The following is a 20323-nucleotide window of genomic DNA, read 5'->3' as shown; positions in this document are numbered from 1 at the left end:
GAAAGAAACTCTGCCCATTTGTTTCCGCCTCGGCGGGGATCGAACCCGGGTCCTTTGGACTGCGACCCTAGAGCGCTATCCACTCAGCCACGAGGCTCCTAGAGCTGCGTGTGTGTAATTACCTAAGTGTAATTACCCAAGTGTAGTTACAGGATGAGAGCTACGCTCGTGGTGTCCCGTCTTCCCAGCATTGTCATATAACGCTTTGAAACTACTGACGGTTTTGGCCTCCACCACCTTCTCTCCTAACTTGTTCCAACCGTCTACCACTCTGCGGAAGTGAATTTTCCTATATTTATTCGGCATCTTTGTTTGAACTACACTTGAAACTGTGTATCTAATCAGCCTCCACCACATCACTGCCTAATGAATTCCATTTTTCAACCACTCTAACACTAAAAAAATTATTTCTAATATCTCTGTGGCTCATTTGGGCACTCAGCTTCCACCTGTGTCCCCTAGTGCGTGTGCCTCTTGTGTTAAATAGCCTGTCTTTATTTACCCTATCAATTCCTCTGAGAATCTTGTGCGTGGTGATCATGTCCCCCTTAACTCTTCTGTCTTCCAGCGACGTGAGGTTTAATTCCCGTAGTCTCTCCTCGTAAGTCATATCTCTCAGCCCGGGTACTAGTCTGGTGGCAAACCTTTGAACTTTTTCCAGTTTAGTCTTACGCTTGACTAGATATGGACTTCATGCAGGGCTGCATGCTCCAGGATTGGTCTGACATAGGTTGTATACAAAGTTCTGAATGATTCCTTACACAAGTTTCTAAATGCCGTTCGTATGTTGGCCAACCTGGCATATGCTGCTGATGTTATCCTCTTGATATGGGCTTCTGGGGACAGGTCTGGCGTGATATCAACCCCCAGGTCTTTCTCTCTCTGTGACTCTTGAAGAATTTCATCTCCCAAATGATACCTTATATCTGGCCTCCTGCTCTTTACACCTATCTTCATTACATTACATTTGCTTGGGTTAAACTTTAACAACCATTTGTTTGACCATTCCTTCAGTTTGTCCAGGTCTTCTTGAAGCCTCAAGCAGTCCTCCCCTGTCTGAATCCTTCTTATAATTTTGACATCGTCAGCAAACATTGAGAGGAATGGGTCTATACCCTCCGGGAGTGTGTGTGTGTGTGTGTGTGTAATTACCTAAGTGTAGTTACAGGATGAGAGCTACGCTCGTGGTGCCCCATCTTCCCAGCACTCTTTGCCATATAACGCTTTGAAACTACTGACGGTCTTGGCCTCCACCACCTTCTCACCTAACTTGTTCCAACCGTCTACCACTCTGTTTGCGAAAGTGAATTTTCTTATATTTCTTCGGCATATGTGTTTAGCTAGTTTAAATCTAGTTCTTAAGTTCCAGGTCTCAGGAAATCTTCCCTATCGATTTTATCAATTCCTGTTACTATTTTGTATGTAGTGATCATATCACCTTTTTTTCTTCTGTCTTCTAGTTTTGGCATATTTAATGCCCCTAACCTCTCCTCGTAGCTCTTGTCCTTCAGTTCTGGGAACCACTTAGTAGCATGTCTTTGCACCTTTTCCAGTTTGTTGATGTGCTTCTTAAGATATGGGCACCACACAACAACTGCATATGGCCTAACAAAAGTCGTGAACAATTTCTTTAGTATATCGCCATCCATGTATTTAAAAGCAATTCTGAAGTTAGAAGGCATGGCATAGGCTCCTCGCACAATATTCTTTATGTGGTCCTCAGGTGATAGTTTTCTATCTAGAACCACCCCTAGATCTCTTTCTTTATCAGAATTCTTTAAAGATTTCACACATAATATATAGGTTGTGTGGGGGTCTATGTTCTCCTATTCCACATTCCATAATATGGCATTTATTAACATTAAATTCCATTTGCCAAGTGATGCTCCATATACTTATTTTGTCCAGGTCATCTTGAAGGGCATGACAATCATCTAAGTTTCTTATCCTTCCTATTATCTTAGCATATCATCAGCAAACATGTTCATATAATTCTGTATACCAACTGGTAGATCATTTATGTAGACAATAAACATCACTGGTGCAAGAACTGAACCCTGTAGTACTCAACTTGTGACATTTCTCCAGTCCGATACATTGCCTCTGATCACTGCCCTCAATTTTCTATCAGAAAATTTTTCATCCATGTTAGAAGCTTACCTGTCACCCCTCCAATGTTTTCCAGTTTCCAGAACAACCTCTTATGTGGAACTCTGTAGAAAGCCTTTTTTAGGTCCAGATAGATGCAGTCAACCCAACCATCTCTTTCCCGTAATATCTCTGTTGCTCGATCATAGAAACTGAGTAAATTCGATACACAGGATCTTCCAGATCGAAAACCATACTGTCTGTCTGATATTATATTTCTCTCCAGGTGTTCTACCCATTTAGTTTTAATAATTTTTTCCAATATTTTGACTATTACACTTGTCAATGATACAGGTCTATAATTAAGGGGGTCTTCCCTACTTCCACTTTTGTAGATTGGAACTATGTTAGCCTTTTTCCACCCATCAGCTACAACTCCTGTAAACAGGGATGCCTGAAAAATCAGTTGAAGTGGAATGCTGAGCTCAGGTGCACATTCTCTCAGAACCCATGGTGAAACTCCATCTGGACCAACTGCTTTGTTCTTATTTAGCTCCTTGAGCATTTTTCCACTTCATCTTTAGACACCTCTATGTGCTCTATGTTGTTCTCTGGAATTCTTATTGTGTCTGGTTCCCTGAAGATTTCATTTTGTACAAACACACTTTGGAACTTTTATTTTTTTATTTTATTTATTTATATACAAGAAGGTACATTGGGTTTGTGAGAATACATAGCATAGTACAGTAATTACACTCTTGTAAAGCCACTAGTACGCGCAGCGTTTCGGGCAGGAGCGAACAGGAAAAAAAAACATTTTCGTTTAATGTTTTCGTGTGTGTGCGCGTGCGCGCGTGTGTGTGTGTGTAATTACCTAAGTGTAATTACCTAAGTGTAGTTACAGGATGAGAGCTACGCTCGTGGTGTCCCGTCCTCCCAGCACTCTTTGTCATATAACGCTTTGAGTGTGTGTGTGTGTGTACAACATGGACATAGCAATGATCACAATGGTAAAGATGTTCAGATTGGGTACATAAAGATTGGGAGACTGGGTAGCAATAGATACGATTAGCACGTTTAATAATGTCATGGTTACCAAGAGGGGGGTAGAGATAACTGAAGATAACTTTTATCTGACGAAATACATATCTAATCAACGAGCGTAGTACATTATATAACATTAATAATTGTGTAACTAGCGTCAAAAGATTGTTATTTGCTTAGCTAAACGAACTAGAGGGTTCAGTTCCTGAACCGATTATGTGCCTCTGTAATCCTTTACGCCACCGCCCACGGGATGGGTATGGGGTGCATAATAAAGAAATGAAATGGAAATGGAGCGTAGTGTATAGTGCGACTTAAGAAAGAAAACAAGAAATCAATTCAGTTACGTGACAAATAATTCTGGATTTTATTTTATTATTATTCCTGGAAACTCGCGCAGTATCAATATCCATCTAAATCTTGGAGTAAAATTAAAGCGATGTTCCATTTAACAGCGAAAACATGCCTGAGAAATTTGTGTTACAATATTAGTATTAATTAGCTGCCATTAAATATCTATCGGGTTCGTATCCTGGCCGGGGAGGATTTACTGGGCGCAAATCCTTAACTGTAGCCTCTGTTTAACTCAACAGTAAAATGTGTATTTGGTTGTAAAAACGATTCTTCGCGGCGGGGATCGTATTCCATGGACCTGCCTGAAACGCTACGCGTACTAGTGGCTGTACAAGAATGTAACAACTCTTGTATATATCTCAAAAAAAAAAAATCTAGTAAAACCACTAGTTCGGTCTGAGGGACGAGGCTGTCTCGTCACGCTCACGTTATATGGTACAACACTAATTAATAGGTTTTTAATTAAATAATTATCACCAGCGATGTTTGTGTTAATATAATATTGATTGTTAATTCATAAACATGAATTGTATATACAAGCAACTCGAATGTTTGAAATACATGAAACAAAATTTTAAAATAATTATATAGTAACTTATAGTTAATGCATTCATGTTGATGGAAATTTATCTACATCTATGAGAAAATGTTTGTCTGTCAAAAGTTAAAGGCCAGACACCGCATAGCCTTAGCCAATTTTCACCCATAAGCCAGTTAGGGTCCGCTCTGGTGCCACATTTTTAAGAAATATCGGCATCTAATTCCACCCCCCCCCCCCAATACGATTTTCATGAAGTTAAGTCTGAAATATTTTTTTGTCTGTAGACTTATTTAAAAATTCTAGTTTATATAATTTTTCTGAAAGAGTATAGGGAGGGGGGTGTTTGAAGAGAGGAGGGTAGAAAGGGGGAGAGGGGAAGGATTGAGCGAGAGGGGGGGGGGGTGGAGGAGAAAGGTAGAGAGGGAAGTAATGGGGAAAGAGATAAGGAAAAGGGGGGAGAGAGAGACCCCGGGTGTCGCCGGGTGCCCTCACTAGTTTTTTATGATTTATAGATGCAACGAAAGTTTATACAAATTATTTTTACAGCTAACTATACCAATTTAATTTAAAATGACTTACATGCCTGCGTTCTGACTATATATTTAATTCCTCCGTGGACCAGCGACAGTAGAGGTGCCTAACTGTTAACAATATAACGGCTGTTAAAAATCGTCTCGATGAAAGTAAATGTTGGAGTGAGTAGCCGGAGTGACAAGTGGGGTACACACGGACACACGGATCAAGGTCCCGTGGGCCAAGTACTGACATGGACGTTGTATTTTAGGTTATTATATTATATAGAATTAAAATCAACGTCTTAAAATTTGTGTTATTATATTACATTGGATAGAAATCGTGTATTTTAAATTAACATAAAAATATACTGTTGACTTCAGATAAACAAATGATGTTACATAGATAGCTTGGCGCCTGCTTTTGGAAATTGCTTTCTTCATGTAAACAAAATTTATACTATTAAGATCTGTATACAAAACAAAATTGTATCATAAATGTCATAATAAACAAATACTGTATACTATTAATTGTTCATCAGGCCTGTTCAACGCCAATGGCCTTCACTGGTACAACGGGCGGCGGTTTGCGGTGCGCCACCTGCGGGAGATGGGGATGGGCAAGTCGAGCATGGAAACCACTATCCAGTACGAAGCCGCCCGCCTCGTCGAGGACTTCAACAAATACTCGGGCCACAGCCAGACGCTTCCTTGGTCCATTAACGTCGCATTCCTCAACGTCATTTGGAAGCTAACCGCAGGTGACTTTTTATCGATTTAAGGAAGAGAACCCGAGTGTCACTTGAACAGTGGTTGACTTGCATGGTTCAACGCAGTAGCTATGACTGTCACACTAGCACAGTACTGTAGAAGACTGACTGTCACACTAACACAGTAGTGTAGAAGACTGACTGTCACACTAACACAGTAGTGTAGAAGACTGACTGTCACACTAGCACAGTAGTGTAGAAGACTGACTGTCACACTAGCACAGTAGAATACAAGACTGACTGTCACACTAACACAGTAGTGTAGAAGACTGACTGTCACATTAACACAGTAGAATACAAGACTGACTGTCACACTAACACAGTAGTATAGAAGGCAGACTGTCACACTTAACACAGTAGTATCTAAGACTGTCTTATTAACCCAATATGTAAGGCTGTCACTTTTTCAGATCGTCGGTACGAAGTTGACGACCCTGAGGTCCAGTCGTTGCATCAGCTGATTACATCGTTGTTTATTGACTTCCAAGGTAACGTAGTGTGGTTTGACCTGTTCCCATGGGTCATCCCCTACACCCCACAGTGGCTCGTCGACTGGCTAAATATTGGAGAAATGAGTGTGAAGGCGAGGAAAATCAAGAATTTCATGCTCGTAAGTAGTGCAAACGTAGAATTTGTCTCCTAACCTTCCATATACGAACTGGCTTGTGTGGAGCCTAACGGTCTGTTACTAGTTGATTTTCTTTGTGCTGCATGATGTTGATTTTGAAGCTTTGAGATGTTTCAATTAAAAGTCCTGAAATACACCAAATAACAAATCTGTCAGCTGTACTTAGTCTGTCGAGGAAATATTCACAGTAAATAACCGAATATAAGGCAATCTCTGTCCAAGCCGGAATTTTATATTTGTCAGGTCATATAAAAAAAAAAAGAGTCAATGTTAAAAAAGCCTCAGAAACTTGAGCTACTGCTACGTGTTATTTGTAAATTAACTATATACTGTAATAAAAATTAATTTTTCGTAAAGGAATATTACATTATATTTTGTTTTTACAAATACACAAACAATATAACATTCCTCTTAAAGAAGCGTCAGTTGAAGGCATCCTGTTGGTAAGGGGTGAAGAGCCTCGGTTCCTTACACACTACTAGGTAAACACAGTAGAATCCAAAACCCTATACTAGCAATACAATTATGACGTCATAGTGATGTCACACGTAGTACACACTATATATAAAACAATTTTATCTCTCCATTAGGTTAGGTTAGGATTGGTCAGAGTAGATTTGGTGAAATTGTAAAGATAAAAATTCCCGTTGAGGTAATGATTAAGACCTTTCATGCCCTCTGTAATGCTTTTTTGCACTATCACTCACAGGGTGAGTATGGGGTGCATAATAAACTTGCCGATTTTAGCGGTAACACTCAGGTTAGGTTTGGTTTGTTAAAAAACGAAAAAAAAGAGTAGCGGTGATGTAGAAGGGCCATAGTTTACTCAGGTCTGAGACCCTACTCGATAACTATAGCTAAAGTAAAGTAACTGCATTATTAGCTTACGAATAATATGCTATATCATTAAATAACGGTTATTCGGCGGGTTCCCTGACAGGAGGAGATCAAGAGGCACCGAGCCTCGCTGAACCCCGACGACATCCGGGACTACATCGATGCTTACCTGGTGGAGATGGAGAAGGAGAACCACCAGGAGTCCACCTTCTGCGGTAACCTCTCTCAATTACCTAAACTTTTACCTCTTATAGTTCCTATTATCATATTTCTTTATTCTCATTGTTAATATAATTTAAGTACTTTATGGTTATGCATGTTCTTTAACCCTCTTAAAACTTTAAACAGCTCATGTTTCAAGTCCAATACCCGATACAAATCGCTCTGGAAACGCCCTGTAAGAATCTAGACAATATTTGAATGGGTATTTATAGAAATGAGAAGCTTATCATGTCTACAAGTGTGTTTCAATATAATGGTATTATTTCAATTTCACTGCATCAACACGTAAACTATTTCCAGAAATTCAAAGTTTTATATTAAAGTAAAAATGATCTTCATTGCCCCATAGGGTGGGGAAACGTTACCCTGTTGAAAATAAAGGTCATACATGTAAAGTAAAAGAAGATTAGAAATATTACAAACACTACACATACACATTCACCACATCTTATATACTTGTCAACACCCCATCCAGCAAATCGACAACAATCCACCGCATCATAAGCACGTGTTCAGTTGTCCTATAAAATAAATATAAATTATCTCTCTCTTCACTCTCCATTTCCTCATGTCTGCACCATCTTGGCTTTCCTCTCTCCCTCCCTCCTACGCTTACATTCTCTCATATATACTTTTCTCACCTGTCATCATTGTCCATTCTTTCAGCATAGCCAAACGATCTTGTAACACACACCTTCCAGTCTTGTGATTTAAAAACTTTTCTACTTTTATTTTAATACATTTCAATTCGTTTATATATTCTCCTAGTATTATATTCTCCATATCTACTGTAAATGATCCAAGGGAACAATTATTTAAGCAGAAATTCCTGAGATTTTTCATTATCCGCAGAGGATGACTTGTGGATAGCTGTAGCGAACCTGTTCATTGGTGGGACGGAGACGGTGTCGGCGACGATGCGGTGGTATATTATGTATATGGCTCAGTACCCTGAGGTACAAGCCAGGGTGCAGCAGGAGATCGACTCGGTGGTGCCCCGTGACACCGCCCCGGCTCTTGAACACCGTGACAAGTGAGTGTCTTCGACCAAACACTTTTGATATATAGATATTAAGTGTATATTACATTTATGAAAGATAATATTTGTTTTATTATTTTTGTAAATATATGTTGTAATAGGCTTGGTATTCCAGGCTGCCGTACACGGAGGCTGTGGCCGCTGAGGTTAATAGGCTCATCTCTGTGTCTCCAACGGCCCTGCCTCACCTGGCCACACGAGACACTGAGCTCTTCAACTACACCATTCCCAAGGTTACTGTTGTGTGTGGTTTGCACCCTTATTAACAACCCTTGAATATGACAACCTATAATAATATACCTGTACTGTAGTTGATCTTTTGTAAATGTTAGCTTAAGATTGTGATGAGTGCTTGGGCTGTGTAATCAGCAACAACGTTTTACCTGTAGCACTATTTCCCACATAATGTTTTAGTGAGTTTCAACTATGAGGCGTCAGAGAGCGTTGCAGTACACAGTTATCTTTACAATTCAACATTTCTGTGCGTATAGGTCATAGGTAAATGCCCAACACTCAGCACGTGACTCAATACTCATTTCGTGACTATTCTTTGTTTTTCTTTTGTGTGTTCAGGGGACGATTCTGATCGCACACCAGGAGTGTTGCCACAGGGACCCCAACTACTGGGAGAAGCCAGACCAGTTCTACCCCGGGCACTTCCTCGACAAAGATGGTAACTTCATCAGCAAAAAGGAGAGCTACATCCCCTTCAACATTGGTGAGGAAAATATACTCGATATTTTCTATGATGTATATTCTTTATGACACAAATCCTTATTTACCCCATATAACAAACCAGCTCTAACTCAAGTTTGTTTTTCATGTTTAAGAAAGGCAGCTAGCATGACTAAGGGTCGAATTATCTTGGTCTTCTCCCACAGGTCGGCGTCAGTGTCTGGGCGAGTCTCTGGCACGGATGGAGCTCTTCCTCTTCCAGGCTACCTTAATGCAGAACTTCACCTTCTCCGTCCCCAAGGGGGAAAAGTTGCCCTTTGAGAAAGACCCAACCATTCGTATTGTCAACATCCCCAAGCTTTGCAATGTTGTTATTACCAAAAGAAAATAGATTACTGCACTATCAAATGGATATTTTCCTGTAACATTGTTGCATCTTTTTCTTACTAAAAATATGGCACCTTAATTAACTTTTATATTCGGTTTCAAATGCAAGTCACCTTGGACCTCGTGGTTTTATTACCTGCTAATACTTTTATTAGGTATTAATACCTAATATTAATAATTAGTATAATTATACTTTTATAATTATAAAATTATAATACTTTTCAAAGTAATCGAAGAAAGTCTCAACAAAGACAGTAGACACATCCAGTACTAAATTAGGGCTTAATTATCTTCAATTAGGGCTGGGTACAATTGCAGATGATACAGATCTTAAATAAAATATTTATTTTAGACCTACAAGTAGTGGTTTTTATGAAGCAGCCTGACCTCTCCAGCGTTCACAACACCATTAAACTGGTGTACTAAATTGCCCGAACCTAACCAGAGGACCCGCGAGTAGAAAACACTACATCACGTCACTTTTGCCAGCCGCTATGGTTTTTACTACGTCAGTTTTTAGCCTTAGCGGGATTTATACGTCAAAATGCGATGTACTGTTCAAGAGGATTGTTGATTGTGGGCACCTGGGAACAATCCTAAATTGCCCTTATGAGAACTAGAAGACGAACCTCTAATAGTGCCATATCATATATCCATTACTGTTGGGTGAAGGAATTATGCTCAGCTGTTCCTCCGTGTCAAGAGTTCGAGCCAGGTGTTCTTGCCTGTGAGGTGCGCAAGCATGGGTTATCTTGAGATGATTTCGGGGCTTAGTGTCCCCGCGGCCCGGTCCTCGACCAGGCCACCCCCAGGAAGCAGCCCGTGACAGCTGACTATCTCCCAGGTACCTATTTACTGCTAAGTAACAGAGGCATCAGGGTGAAAGAAACTCTGCCCATTGTTTCTCGCCGGCGCCCGGGATCGAACCCGGGACCACGCGTCCAGTGTTCTGTCCGCTCAGCTGCCGGCTAGGGTGCTAGCTATTATACCTCAAGGCTTTGTCAAAGTGTGTAACAGTGATTTCTGACCCAATAATTTGTTGTACCGAGTTACGTAGTCACAGCGATAGGCTTTCCGGCCAAAACTGTCCTAGCTACCCAAGAATATCCAGCGACACTGATGGTGCTACGTAGTCCTCCCGGCTTGTGCCTTCTTTATCTATAATTACTGTACTAAGATGTAGTGGACGTCTAAAACAAAGATAATTATCTTGTAAGATTTTATATTTTAGACATATTACATGCACCTTAACATTGTCAATATATATCCTTGAAAAAATTCTGATACGAAACCTATGTAAAAAAATAGAAGACTTTCTAGTTTACTTTTTATTTAATATTTTTACATTATTGTGTTATTCATTTAACTCAGTTGTAGAGGAACGAGAAGTAACTATATATGGCGACAGGGCTGGATTTTTTAAGGATTTGTTTGAAAGAGGAGAGGAAAAAAATTCACTACTAGGAGGAGGATGGCGAAGAATGGGAAGGGGGTGAGGGGTTGCTAAAGCATGGGAATATGTTACCTGGTTAAGAATTTTGATGGAATTTAATGCAAATGGGAACACGATTTGTTTTGCCAGAGTGAGAACATGCAAGATAGAACACGTATTAAGAGTCGATGATAATGAGTGGCACGTTTGATACTAATACCGAACGTATAAATACATTAAGACCAAGTACTGATGTGCTAAAAATCATAGCAGCTCGCAAAATTTACGCAATGTCACATTTTCTATTCGTGGGTCCTCGGTTAGGCTAGGTTCGGCCACTTTAGTACATCTGCTTAGTGTCGTTGGGAACGCTCGAGAGGACGAGCTGCAAATTGACCTAAACTCATTCATGTATATATTCAACATACGCTGAAAATATAGTATAGAATACTAGGACTTATTCTAGAAGTATCAGGAACAAGAACAAGATTTTTTTTTAATAATGTTTTGGGTACACACAGCAATGTGCTGCTACACTAATCTACATAATCTGATGGGTAATAATCTGAATATAATCATAATCTGATTATAGATTAAAAGATAGATGTGAGTTTGTTTCAGTTAGGGGCATTTGTATTTGGTTATAATTAAAAAAATATCTCATTAAGGAATTAAGCAAGGCTCAGGCCCCCAGGGAGGTGAAACTCCCTCCAAATAATAAATTTAGCATTAAAGTAGCATTCTGGCTACCCAGGCAACCAGTTAAAATAGCCTACTGGTTATAAGTGGCTCCAACACATGTCTCGCAGGTTATTTTTCCCGCCGACCGTTTGTACTTCGGACGACAAACCCTCAATATATAATTCACTATATTATGTAGCTATTACTACCCTACATACGCAAATAATCATCACTAAATTATTAAATAATTAAGTAACGTTTACTTTAAACTCAGATCCTAAAATATTAAATCTGGTAATAAAAATCATGTTCTCCAAACATCTTCCATAGTAAAACAATCATGGCTTCCACACTCGCCCAGATCGTGAGAGTTCATTTACTATCACCGTCTCAGAGGATGGTTAGTCATATATGGAATCAGGAGAGAAGGTGAGATGCGTCTAGTCTACCAGCCTGCACTACCAAACTCTGGGTAAGAGCACAAGAATAGCTTCCAGTATCCGTGAGTGTATGTAGATAAAGAGCTCAAAGTACCTCATACCATTTGGTCAAGTCATCGATAACAGGGAAAACACATAGTGTTGGAGAGTATGTCCCACCTCTTGTTCACATAGTTTACAATTGGAATGTTAACTAATGGGAGTAGATTCATTACCTGCAGCCACCTGCCATAGATATCGGTATCCCCAGTCTAATTCTGGCAACTACAATGTCACACTGTCTTGTGGATGTTTTGTACTGTCCGTACATATAGTTCTCGGTTCTAAACATGTCATAGCTCTTTATACTCGTGCTTTCTGCCTTTTGAGTGTCATGAGGGGGAAAAATACATTATTATTCTTTAGCGTCATCTTGCTCAAAAAAATGATGCCTCTCCTGAAGACCTTATTATCAATTCCTCACAACCAGTGTTGTCGAGTATTATTAAATCGTAAACACAAGACGGTTCGACAAAGCTCGTTTTCCGGTTGTCAAAACCTTTTATGTTGTTAGGTTAGGGTGTACAGTATTAGGTTAGGCTAGGTAGGGTTAGGTTAGGGTGTATTAGCTTAGGTTAGGCTAGGCAGGGTTCAAAATTCGTTGGCGAACCGTCTTGTGTACGATGTGACGTGTCCAGTGGTGTTGTCATAGTGACGTCATCAACAAACTATACGTAACAGCCCACTTTATGTACAGTCTGAAGTGTGTGCCTTAGAAGGCAGTGCTCCCGGTTTGTCTTAGCACTGTACTAAGGCCATTACATTACATTACACCCGGAAACCATCATTGTATGTTGACGAGGCCATTCCTGGCGGGACCATTCCCGTCTCTTTCCTGGCAGATGACTGGGCACTGCATGAAGGCCATAGGGTGAGTGCCAACCTGTCCTCTCGCATAACACATGGCATTTTTGACGTAAAAATCCTCAACGTTATAGTAAGATGCACTAAAAATGATAGCAGTTCGTAAAACTTACGTGATGGCCCGTTTTCTTTTCGAGGGTCCTCTGTTAGGTTAGGTTTGGGCAATTTAGTACATCATTTAGTGCATTTAGTTTAGTGCAGTTCCCGTGGCGTAGTGGTAAGACGCTAGCCTGGTGTTTCGCGACCGGTTTGGCCTGGGTTCGTATCATGGCCGGGGAGGATTTACTAGGCGCCAATCCTTAACTGTACCCTCTGTTTACCGTTGTTAGAAGAATTTAACGATTGTTAAGCGATTTGGCGGGTTGTATTCTGGGGAATATTATGATTAAGGACCTGCCCGGAACGCTATGCGTGCTAGTGGCTGTACAAGAATGTAAGAACTCTTGTATATATAAGAAATAAATAAAATAATTTAAGCGACGTAAACACTCAACAGGATGGGCTGATCTCAGACGATGATTGGCCAGCATCTTGCAAGTTAACTGCTTATGATAAATTTATGGGTTCCCATAGAATTAGAGCATTTATGTCATAAATAATATCCAGTTTATTTACTCAAAATAAACGGTATAAATATTAAAACTCTTTAGATAACAAATCTTTATGATCTATTTTTAATGATGATGTCGTACTGCTCTGGCAAGTTCACAAGGCGGATTTCAGGGTTCTTCTCGGTGGAGGCGTGAACACCCGCAGGCAGAGAGAAGGTGAAGTTCTGCAGGAGACCAGCGTAGAAGAAGAACAGCTCCATGCGTGCTAATGACTCCCCAGGGCAGATCCGACGACCTTCATATAACCAATAATTTTAAGAATTATTATAATTTAAAAGACAAAATCCTAATTATGCAAAAAAATCAAGAACTAACAATGTAAAAGGGGATCGTCAACACTTTTTCAACTCTAAGGAAAATAATATGTTCACGCAATAATTTGCGAAATACTTTTCAGCTATGATAACGAGCACATGAGCATTGTGTACCACCCACCAACTGAGAATGGCAGGAAACCATCCTTCTTGATAAAGAATTTGCCGTTCTCGTCGATGAAGCGCTCTGGGTAGAACCTTTCAGGGTTGTCCCAGTACTGCGGGTCAGTGTGGCAACACTCCTGGTGGGGGATCACCACTGCTCCCTGTTTGGATTAGATGAAGCGTGAAATTCTTAATGTTTCAGGAACATGTTCTCGTGAGCTGCGCTCCTTAGAAGGCAACTGAAAAGCACAAGATAATAACTAAAGAAAATATATTTGAACGTTTGTCACGTAGAAAGTAAACTTGGACAAAACTCTCCGCGTCTGTGTTATGAACCAAGAGCAGGTAGTGGTGATTACATAACGGGGAAATTGTATGCATTATGTTGTACCGTCAGTAGTTACATAAAGAGGACCTGCCTCTCACTCTCATGACCGTTGTTCAAGCCCAGGTTGGCTTGAGGAGGAGTTGCGTGCACACAAAATTCATGTGCTTGGACGAGGACAGGAATTAAGCCTGTTAGGTTTATCGAGGTTTCCCTGTGCCATTGACTGGCCTCCTTCAGAATGCAGCTCACAACAGTTGCCTAGCTCTCAGGCACCTGTTTACTGCTAGGTGCAAGGAAATGTGCTCATGCCACAATACCCCACCCTGCCTGGGAATTTAACTCTGGGTCAATCAGCTGAGAACCTACATCGCTGCAGGAACTGTATTTACACAGGTGTGTGTATGATTATTTAGAATATTTATCTGTTACACTATAGGAACACCTCAAAACAATATGTGTGAGAAGAGTCTACACACCTTAGGGATGGAGTATCCTGCCAGCTTGGTGTCCTTGTGAGCGAAGTGGGGGATGCCGAGGGGAGTGATGGACACCACTCTGTGGATCTCCTGCGTCAGGGCCTCCAGGTACGGCAGCCTGGCCAAGGACACCTATTTTAGTGCTCAGTTCATAAAATAATAGGGAAGTTATAAATGTATATTATTTTAAACCCACGCTTTATAACTGACAAAGTATCTGGTAGACACGTTTTCTTTGATAAGCCTCTACAGTCAAATTCTTGGGGATACTCAAGCAGGCCTGAATTTTGCGTTACACATATTTGAGGATGCAATGCACTGGCAATAAACCTAACCTAACCTTAGCCTACGATTAACCTAACCAAGGATAGTAAGTACATTAAAACACTATTTATGTAGTACAGTTTGGTATTAATAATATAAAGCAAAAATAGATTAGGCGTGGTGATTACCATGAAGGTACATACCCCCTGAGGACAGGTTAAGGCTCAGAGTTAATCCTGATGTTAGATTATCTGAATAACTTAGGTTACTGACCTCGGGATATCACTGAGGGAGGGAAGAGTGTCCCTGGGAACTACAGAGTCGAGTTCTCGCTGAGCCTTGGCTTGCACATCTGGGTATTTAGCAAAGTAAAGTATGGCCCAGCGCATAGTGGACGAGATGGTCTCCGTGCCCGCGATGAACAGGTCCGCCGTGGCCATCCACAAGTCCTGAACTGCTCGTAGTCACCGTGAGTGTGAAGCATGAGAAAGGGAGTTAGGGAGAAAATTAATGTTTTCTTGTGACTGTAAAATATATTACTGTCATTAAGTTTAAGTGGTTCTGCAATTTTCAGTAGAACACATAGTTAATTTTGTGTCATAATGATTTTTCCCATTGTCGGGGACAGATGCCTGTTTGAGTTATCACCGGCAAACAACTGACCTTCTCAGAATGTCCCTTAAAATAGTTGCTTAACTCCAGGGTACATATTTACTGCTAATTGAACAGAGGCATTAGATGGAATCCCGAAAAGGAGTCGTTCAGCGCACTGGACGCTACCTACGTAAGAACACTATTGGAGTGTGGCCCCTGCACGCAACATCCATGTTATACAAAAAAAAAAAACACACACAATACGGAGCTTGAGAGAGTTCAAAGACGTGCCACAAGACTAGTCTCAAAATAAGAGGACTGGAGTACGTGGAAAGACTGAGGGAGCTGGCTCATACTATATTAGATAAGAGACGAGAATGAAGATACACGATTGTGGAGCATGAGATCATAACGAAGAATGAAATATGTAATAGATGCTAAAAGCAACGTAGACAGAGACATAATTAAGCATTTGTTTAACCTAAGATTAGTGAATAATGGAGTGATATAGAAAAGGTAGTCGATGCACCGCACATAGGATTATGTGTAGATATGTTAATAATCTATTTAGTTTGGAGCCTTTGCATAAGACGAACGACAGCTAGAAAGATGGAACCCAAGAGCTGACGCTCACCCCTGCCGGCACAAGTAGATGGGTATACTCTCACATACAGACATACTGATGACCAAAGTCTGCATAAGCTACAGTGGGGAATAACCTACGGTTCAAGTTATGTGTAATAAGCCCATTAGATAGAGCAGAGTCTTACTGCTGAGGGTAGACTCCGGGTCGTTCTTCTGTGCCTCCATCTCCGCCAGGTAGGCGTCGATGTAGTCCCTAGGGTTGGCCGGGTCCAGCGTCGACTGATGCTCCTTGATAATGCGCTGTAAATTTGTGAGAAAATAGCAATACAACTTAAATATGCGCTTCAGGAGATCCAGCAGTTGTATTTTTAAAATTGGTAGAGAGCTGAGTGGAAAAGTTTACATGGCAACACGACGCTGGAGGAGAGGTTCTGGAGTAGCCTGATGTAATAATTTAGAAAAAGAAGGAAGTACAAATGCATGTGTGTGTGTGCACGTTAATTTGTATGTTTGTGTATTAATATGCATGTGTGTGTATTAATATGTATGTGTGTACATTAATGTACATGTGTGTGCTTTAATTCATGTGTGGGCATTGGTAATGATAATGATAATTTGATTTAGGGAAAAGTACATACATACAAAATTAGTTATAAGCAGAATGTTGGATTTCTAGATAGAGCGAGAATATACTATGTTTAAAGCCACTAATACGCACAGCATTTCGGGCAAGATGTGGGAAAATAAACTTAAAAAACTAATATTTAAAACTAATTGAAATCAACGGCAAGATTTGAACTGCAGTAGAAAAAAAAGAATGACAATAAATACATGTTAAATGGAACAGCAGAAATTGCAGCAAAACGACAGATAGTAATTATAACTAAATAAACAGATGGAATACGATTATTATGTATGTGTTCATTAATATATATGTATGTGCATTGATATGTATGTGCGAGCATTAATGCACATGTGTGTGCGTTAATTCATGTGTGCATTAATATGAATGTGTACATTAATATGTGTATGCGTGCATTAATGTACATGTGTACATTAATATGTATATGCGTGCATTAACGTACATGTGTACATTAATATGTATATGCGTGCATTAATGTACATGTGTGTGCGCAGTAGGATGTGTATATATAGCGTGTGCACTGTACAGGTGAATGTTAATATAAACACCAAGGGGCAAATAAATGACAAAGTTTTCTGGATATTAGGTTGTAATGTCTTCTCAGTAGCTGATACTGACGCTACGGGTTAGTAATGTTTATTGTGTTTGTTGTATACCTTGATGAAACATTAGACCTGCGTTACTGACCAGCATAAAGTGTTTGATTTCCTGTGCTTTTTCGTGCATATTGGCTACCCCTGTCAACTTGTTGACAAAGTTAGGCACGAACTTGACAACTTCTGGGATGAGGTCAAACCAAATGACGGGACCTTGCAAGTCAGCAAATGCTGAGGTGATCATCTTGTTGAAATTTTGAATCTCCACGTCATCTACATCGTAGCGGCGATCTATATAAAAAGATTATTCTATAAAATAACGCACGAATTTTTTTATCACGAGTATTTGGATTTCTTTCATGTGAATAGAGAATTGTATAGTCGTACTTGACACGAGTTTCCAGATGACGTTGAGAACGGCAACGTTGATGGACCAGGGGAGGGGCTGGGCTACACCCGTGTGCTTCTTGAAGTCCGCCACCAGACTCTGCGCCTCACGCTGCATGAAGTCCTCCATGATGGACTTACCCATGCCCAGGTCCTTGAGGTGACGCATGGCCAGTCTCCGGCTGTTCTGCCACACTCGACCGTTACCGTTAAACAGTCCTTTCACATAAACACGAAAGCAAAATGTTTACTTTCTTCTTGCTAGGTATATATTGTATAGCATTGAAAGGTTAGTGTGTTAGCCTCATGATTTTTTTTAACTTGTTATTCATCTTTGAACACTGAATACATAACCGTGGAGAAAGACAAGCTCTTTAGCACGGGAACACGAACAAGGGGACACAGGTGGAAACGTAGTACCCAAATGACCCACAGAGACATTAGAAAGAATTTTTTCAGCGTCAGAGTAGTAAACAGATGGAATGCATTAAGCAGTGATGAGATGGAGGCCGATTCCATACACCAGTTGATTGATGGCTGATAGGCGGGACCAAAGAGCCAAAGCTCAACCCCCACAAGCACAGCTTTATACTTTAACAGCACAATTTATACTTTAATCTCAATTAGTATTTAGTTTTAGTCTTTAGTGTTTTTCCTGCCCGAAACGCTTTGCGTCATAGTGGATTTAGGCATTGTATGTACTAGCTCTATCTATGAATTCATCAATGTTTGTATCACACCTTGCATGTATGTACTTTACCTGAATTTTACATTTCAATTTCAATTTCAATTTGAACTTGGTGAGTACAACCGCTTTATAGTATTTTACATTATTTTATGCAACATTAAACGATGGTAATATATAAATAGACTTAAGTAATTATATGTATTTAATCAATTAAACAGTCAAAGATTTTTAAGAAAAACATCTGCAACGACATCACAGAAATCATATAACATACAAAGTTAAGTCCCATTAAGTTTCGATATTTTACAGAAAACTTATTTTATAACATAACGTTTAAGTTTTAACTAAAACTATAGACTTCGAGAAATCGTCCAACACTATTTTTCAAGTATTAGTATTGCTCACAACTGATGAAAATATTCTAAGCGGGTCGGATGAAACCTCATAGGTAACATGTTAAAAAATGTGATAATTTGCTTAATTTAAAAACTTTATTTTATGAGATATTTTAATGGTAAAGCCGTTAAGGTATCAAAAGCGAATATTATTTTCACTTTCTTACGGGGTATCTGATAATTTTTAATTAGGCGTATTATATTTGGTAAACTATAAGTATGGTTCATATTACTATCTGCTTGGTGTGTGTGTGTGTGTGTGTACTCACCTAGTTGTGTCTGCAGGATCGAGCATTGGCTCTTGGATATGTGTGTGTGTGTATGTGTGTACTCACCTAGTTGTGTCTGCAGGATCGAGCATTGGCTCTTGGATATGTGTGTGTGTGTGTGTGTGTGTGTGTGTGTTCATGTAGTTGCGCTCTGCTCTTTCGGCCCGCCTCTCAATGTCAATCAACTGTTACTAAGTAATTTTTTTTTCACACACACACATCCGCCCTCAGGAAGCAGCCCGTAACAGCTGTCTAACTCCCAGGTACCTATTTACTGCTAGGTAACAGTGACATTAGGGTGAAAGAAATTCTGTCCACTTGTCTCTGCCGGCGCCGGGAATCGAACCCGGGCCATAGGATTACGAGTCCTCGTGCTGTCCACTCAGCTACCAGACCCCTACATGTGTGTGTGGGGGGGGGGGGGGTGAGGGGGACTAACTGACGGCGTCCACCACCAAAACTCACCATATTTGAAAAACTCAGTAAAGAGGTCAATGCTGTAGAAGTCTGGTCTGTCTTGTAGGTCTGGGTTAGCGAAGGCTGATTTGATCAAGTTGTAGTTACACAAATATATGAAGATGCGGGTTCCCGTTCTCCATCTAGAGCCAAAGGTAATATATGAATACATGAACTTGTGTAAGTATTTACGCATTTGCTTCATATTTATTATTTTACCTAATTGGTGTAATTATTCCATTGTGAGCCACTGTGTCCAAGGAAATAGGTTTAATAGACTCACGTGATGATGTCGCCATATTTCATTCTGAGCTTCTTCGCCTGGTCACCCACGAAGGTGTCTTTGGCTGGCAGCGACCCCACCACCGGCCACCCCCACACTCCTGTGGGCACATACACAACACTTCTCAAAATGGCTTCATTTTTCACTTAATACTAATGCGATCATGCGCTTTGCTGCTATATTTTGTTCGTGCTTTGCTTTATTACTTGGCTAACAGGTAACTGCCTAAGTTTTATTCTCATATTTATATTCTATAAAAATACATTTCGTAATGTAATAGTTTCCTTCAGCTCTGGTTTGCTGTATTAAGTTCTTCAAGGCTTTGGCAACGTTCAGAAATGTAATTTTTTTCCGCCTAAAATCTTGTGTTACCTGGTGGTAGGTCTTTAGGTTTCTTGTTGAGAAAAGCGAGGAGCAGCCCCAGGAGCAGCAGCCCCAGCAGCGCCTCCGTCACCATGGCAGCGGTGAGCAGTACACTGTCACTCTCAGTCTGCCGCCAGTGACCATAACCTTGTGTTAGCTGGTAAAACTATCGCCCTCAGTTTCAATGCCGCACAATTATGCTACGATTAATCTCGAAATATTGTTCTGTTTGGGCATGGTCTTCCGATTATGCAACAGCAACATGTGGTATATGTTCTCGCTAAGAGTACAACTACGATGAAAATGTTAGGCCATGCAACTGAATGAACAGTGAATGATGTTAATTATCTTATATGGTGAGGTTGAGACAAATATTGGTGATGGTGGTGGCACTACAGGGGTGCGTTGATACT

The 20323-nt window shown here is 40.3% G+C and overlaps 2 protein-coding genes across 2 annotated transcripts in view; one reads left to right on the top strand and one right to left on the bottom strand.

Moving 5' to 3' along the window:
* Positions 1-9216, top strand: part of LOC123767752 (cytochrome P450 2L1) — a 10748-nt gene extending 1532 nt beyond the window's left edge. Inside the window, exons 4-10 of the mRNA XM_045757731.2 lie at positions 5082-5300; positions 5720-5919; positions 6878-6989; positions 7849-8029; positions 8151-8268; positions 8609-8753; positions 8917-9216. Of these exons, the coding sequence (XP_045613687.1) occupies positions 5082-5300; positions 5720-5919; positions 6878-6989; positions 7849-8029; positions 8151-8268; positions 8609-8753; positions 8917-9101 (1160 nt within the window). The 3' untranslated portion in view covers positions 9102-9216. The remainder of the gene's footprint in view (positions 1-5081; positions 5301-5719; positions 5920-6877; positions 6990-7848; positions 8030-8150; positions 8269-8608; positions 8754-8916) is intronic.
* Positions 9217-13136: 3920 nt separating this feature from the next.
* On the bottom strand, positions 13137-20070 carry LOC123767751 (cytochrome P450 2L1). Its single transcript, XM_045757730.2, has 10 exons — positions 19920-20070; positions 19548-19647; positions 19274-19407; positions 17457-17675; positions 17161-17360; positions 16016-16130; positions 14925-15105; positions 14388-14505; positions 13600-13744; positions 13137-13399 (listed from the first exon to the last, which is right to left on the bottom strand). The coding sequence occupies exons 1-10, from the start codon at positions 20002-20004 to the stop codon at positions 13215-13217; spliced, it is 1482 nt and encodes a 493-aa protein (XP_045613686.2). The 5' UTR covers positions 20005-20070; the 3' UTR covers positions 13137-13214.
* Between the last annotated feature and the right edge of the window lie 253 nt (positions 20071-20323).

This window comes from Procambarus clarkii, chromosome 67 (genome assembly GCF_040958095.1).
Source record: "Procambarus clarkii isolate CNS0578487 chromosome 67, FALCON_Pclarkii_2.0, whole genome shotgun sequence".
NCBI lineage: Eukaryota > Metazoa > Arthropoda > Malacostraca > Decapoda > Cambaridae > Procambarus > Procambarus clarkii.
This window is presented reverse-complemented; position numbering and strand designations above follow the sequence as displayed.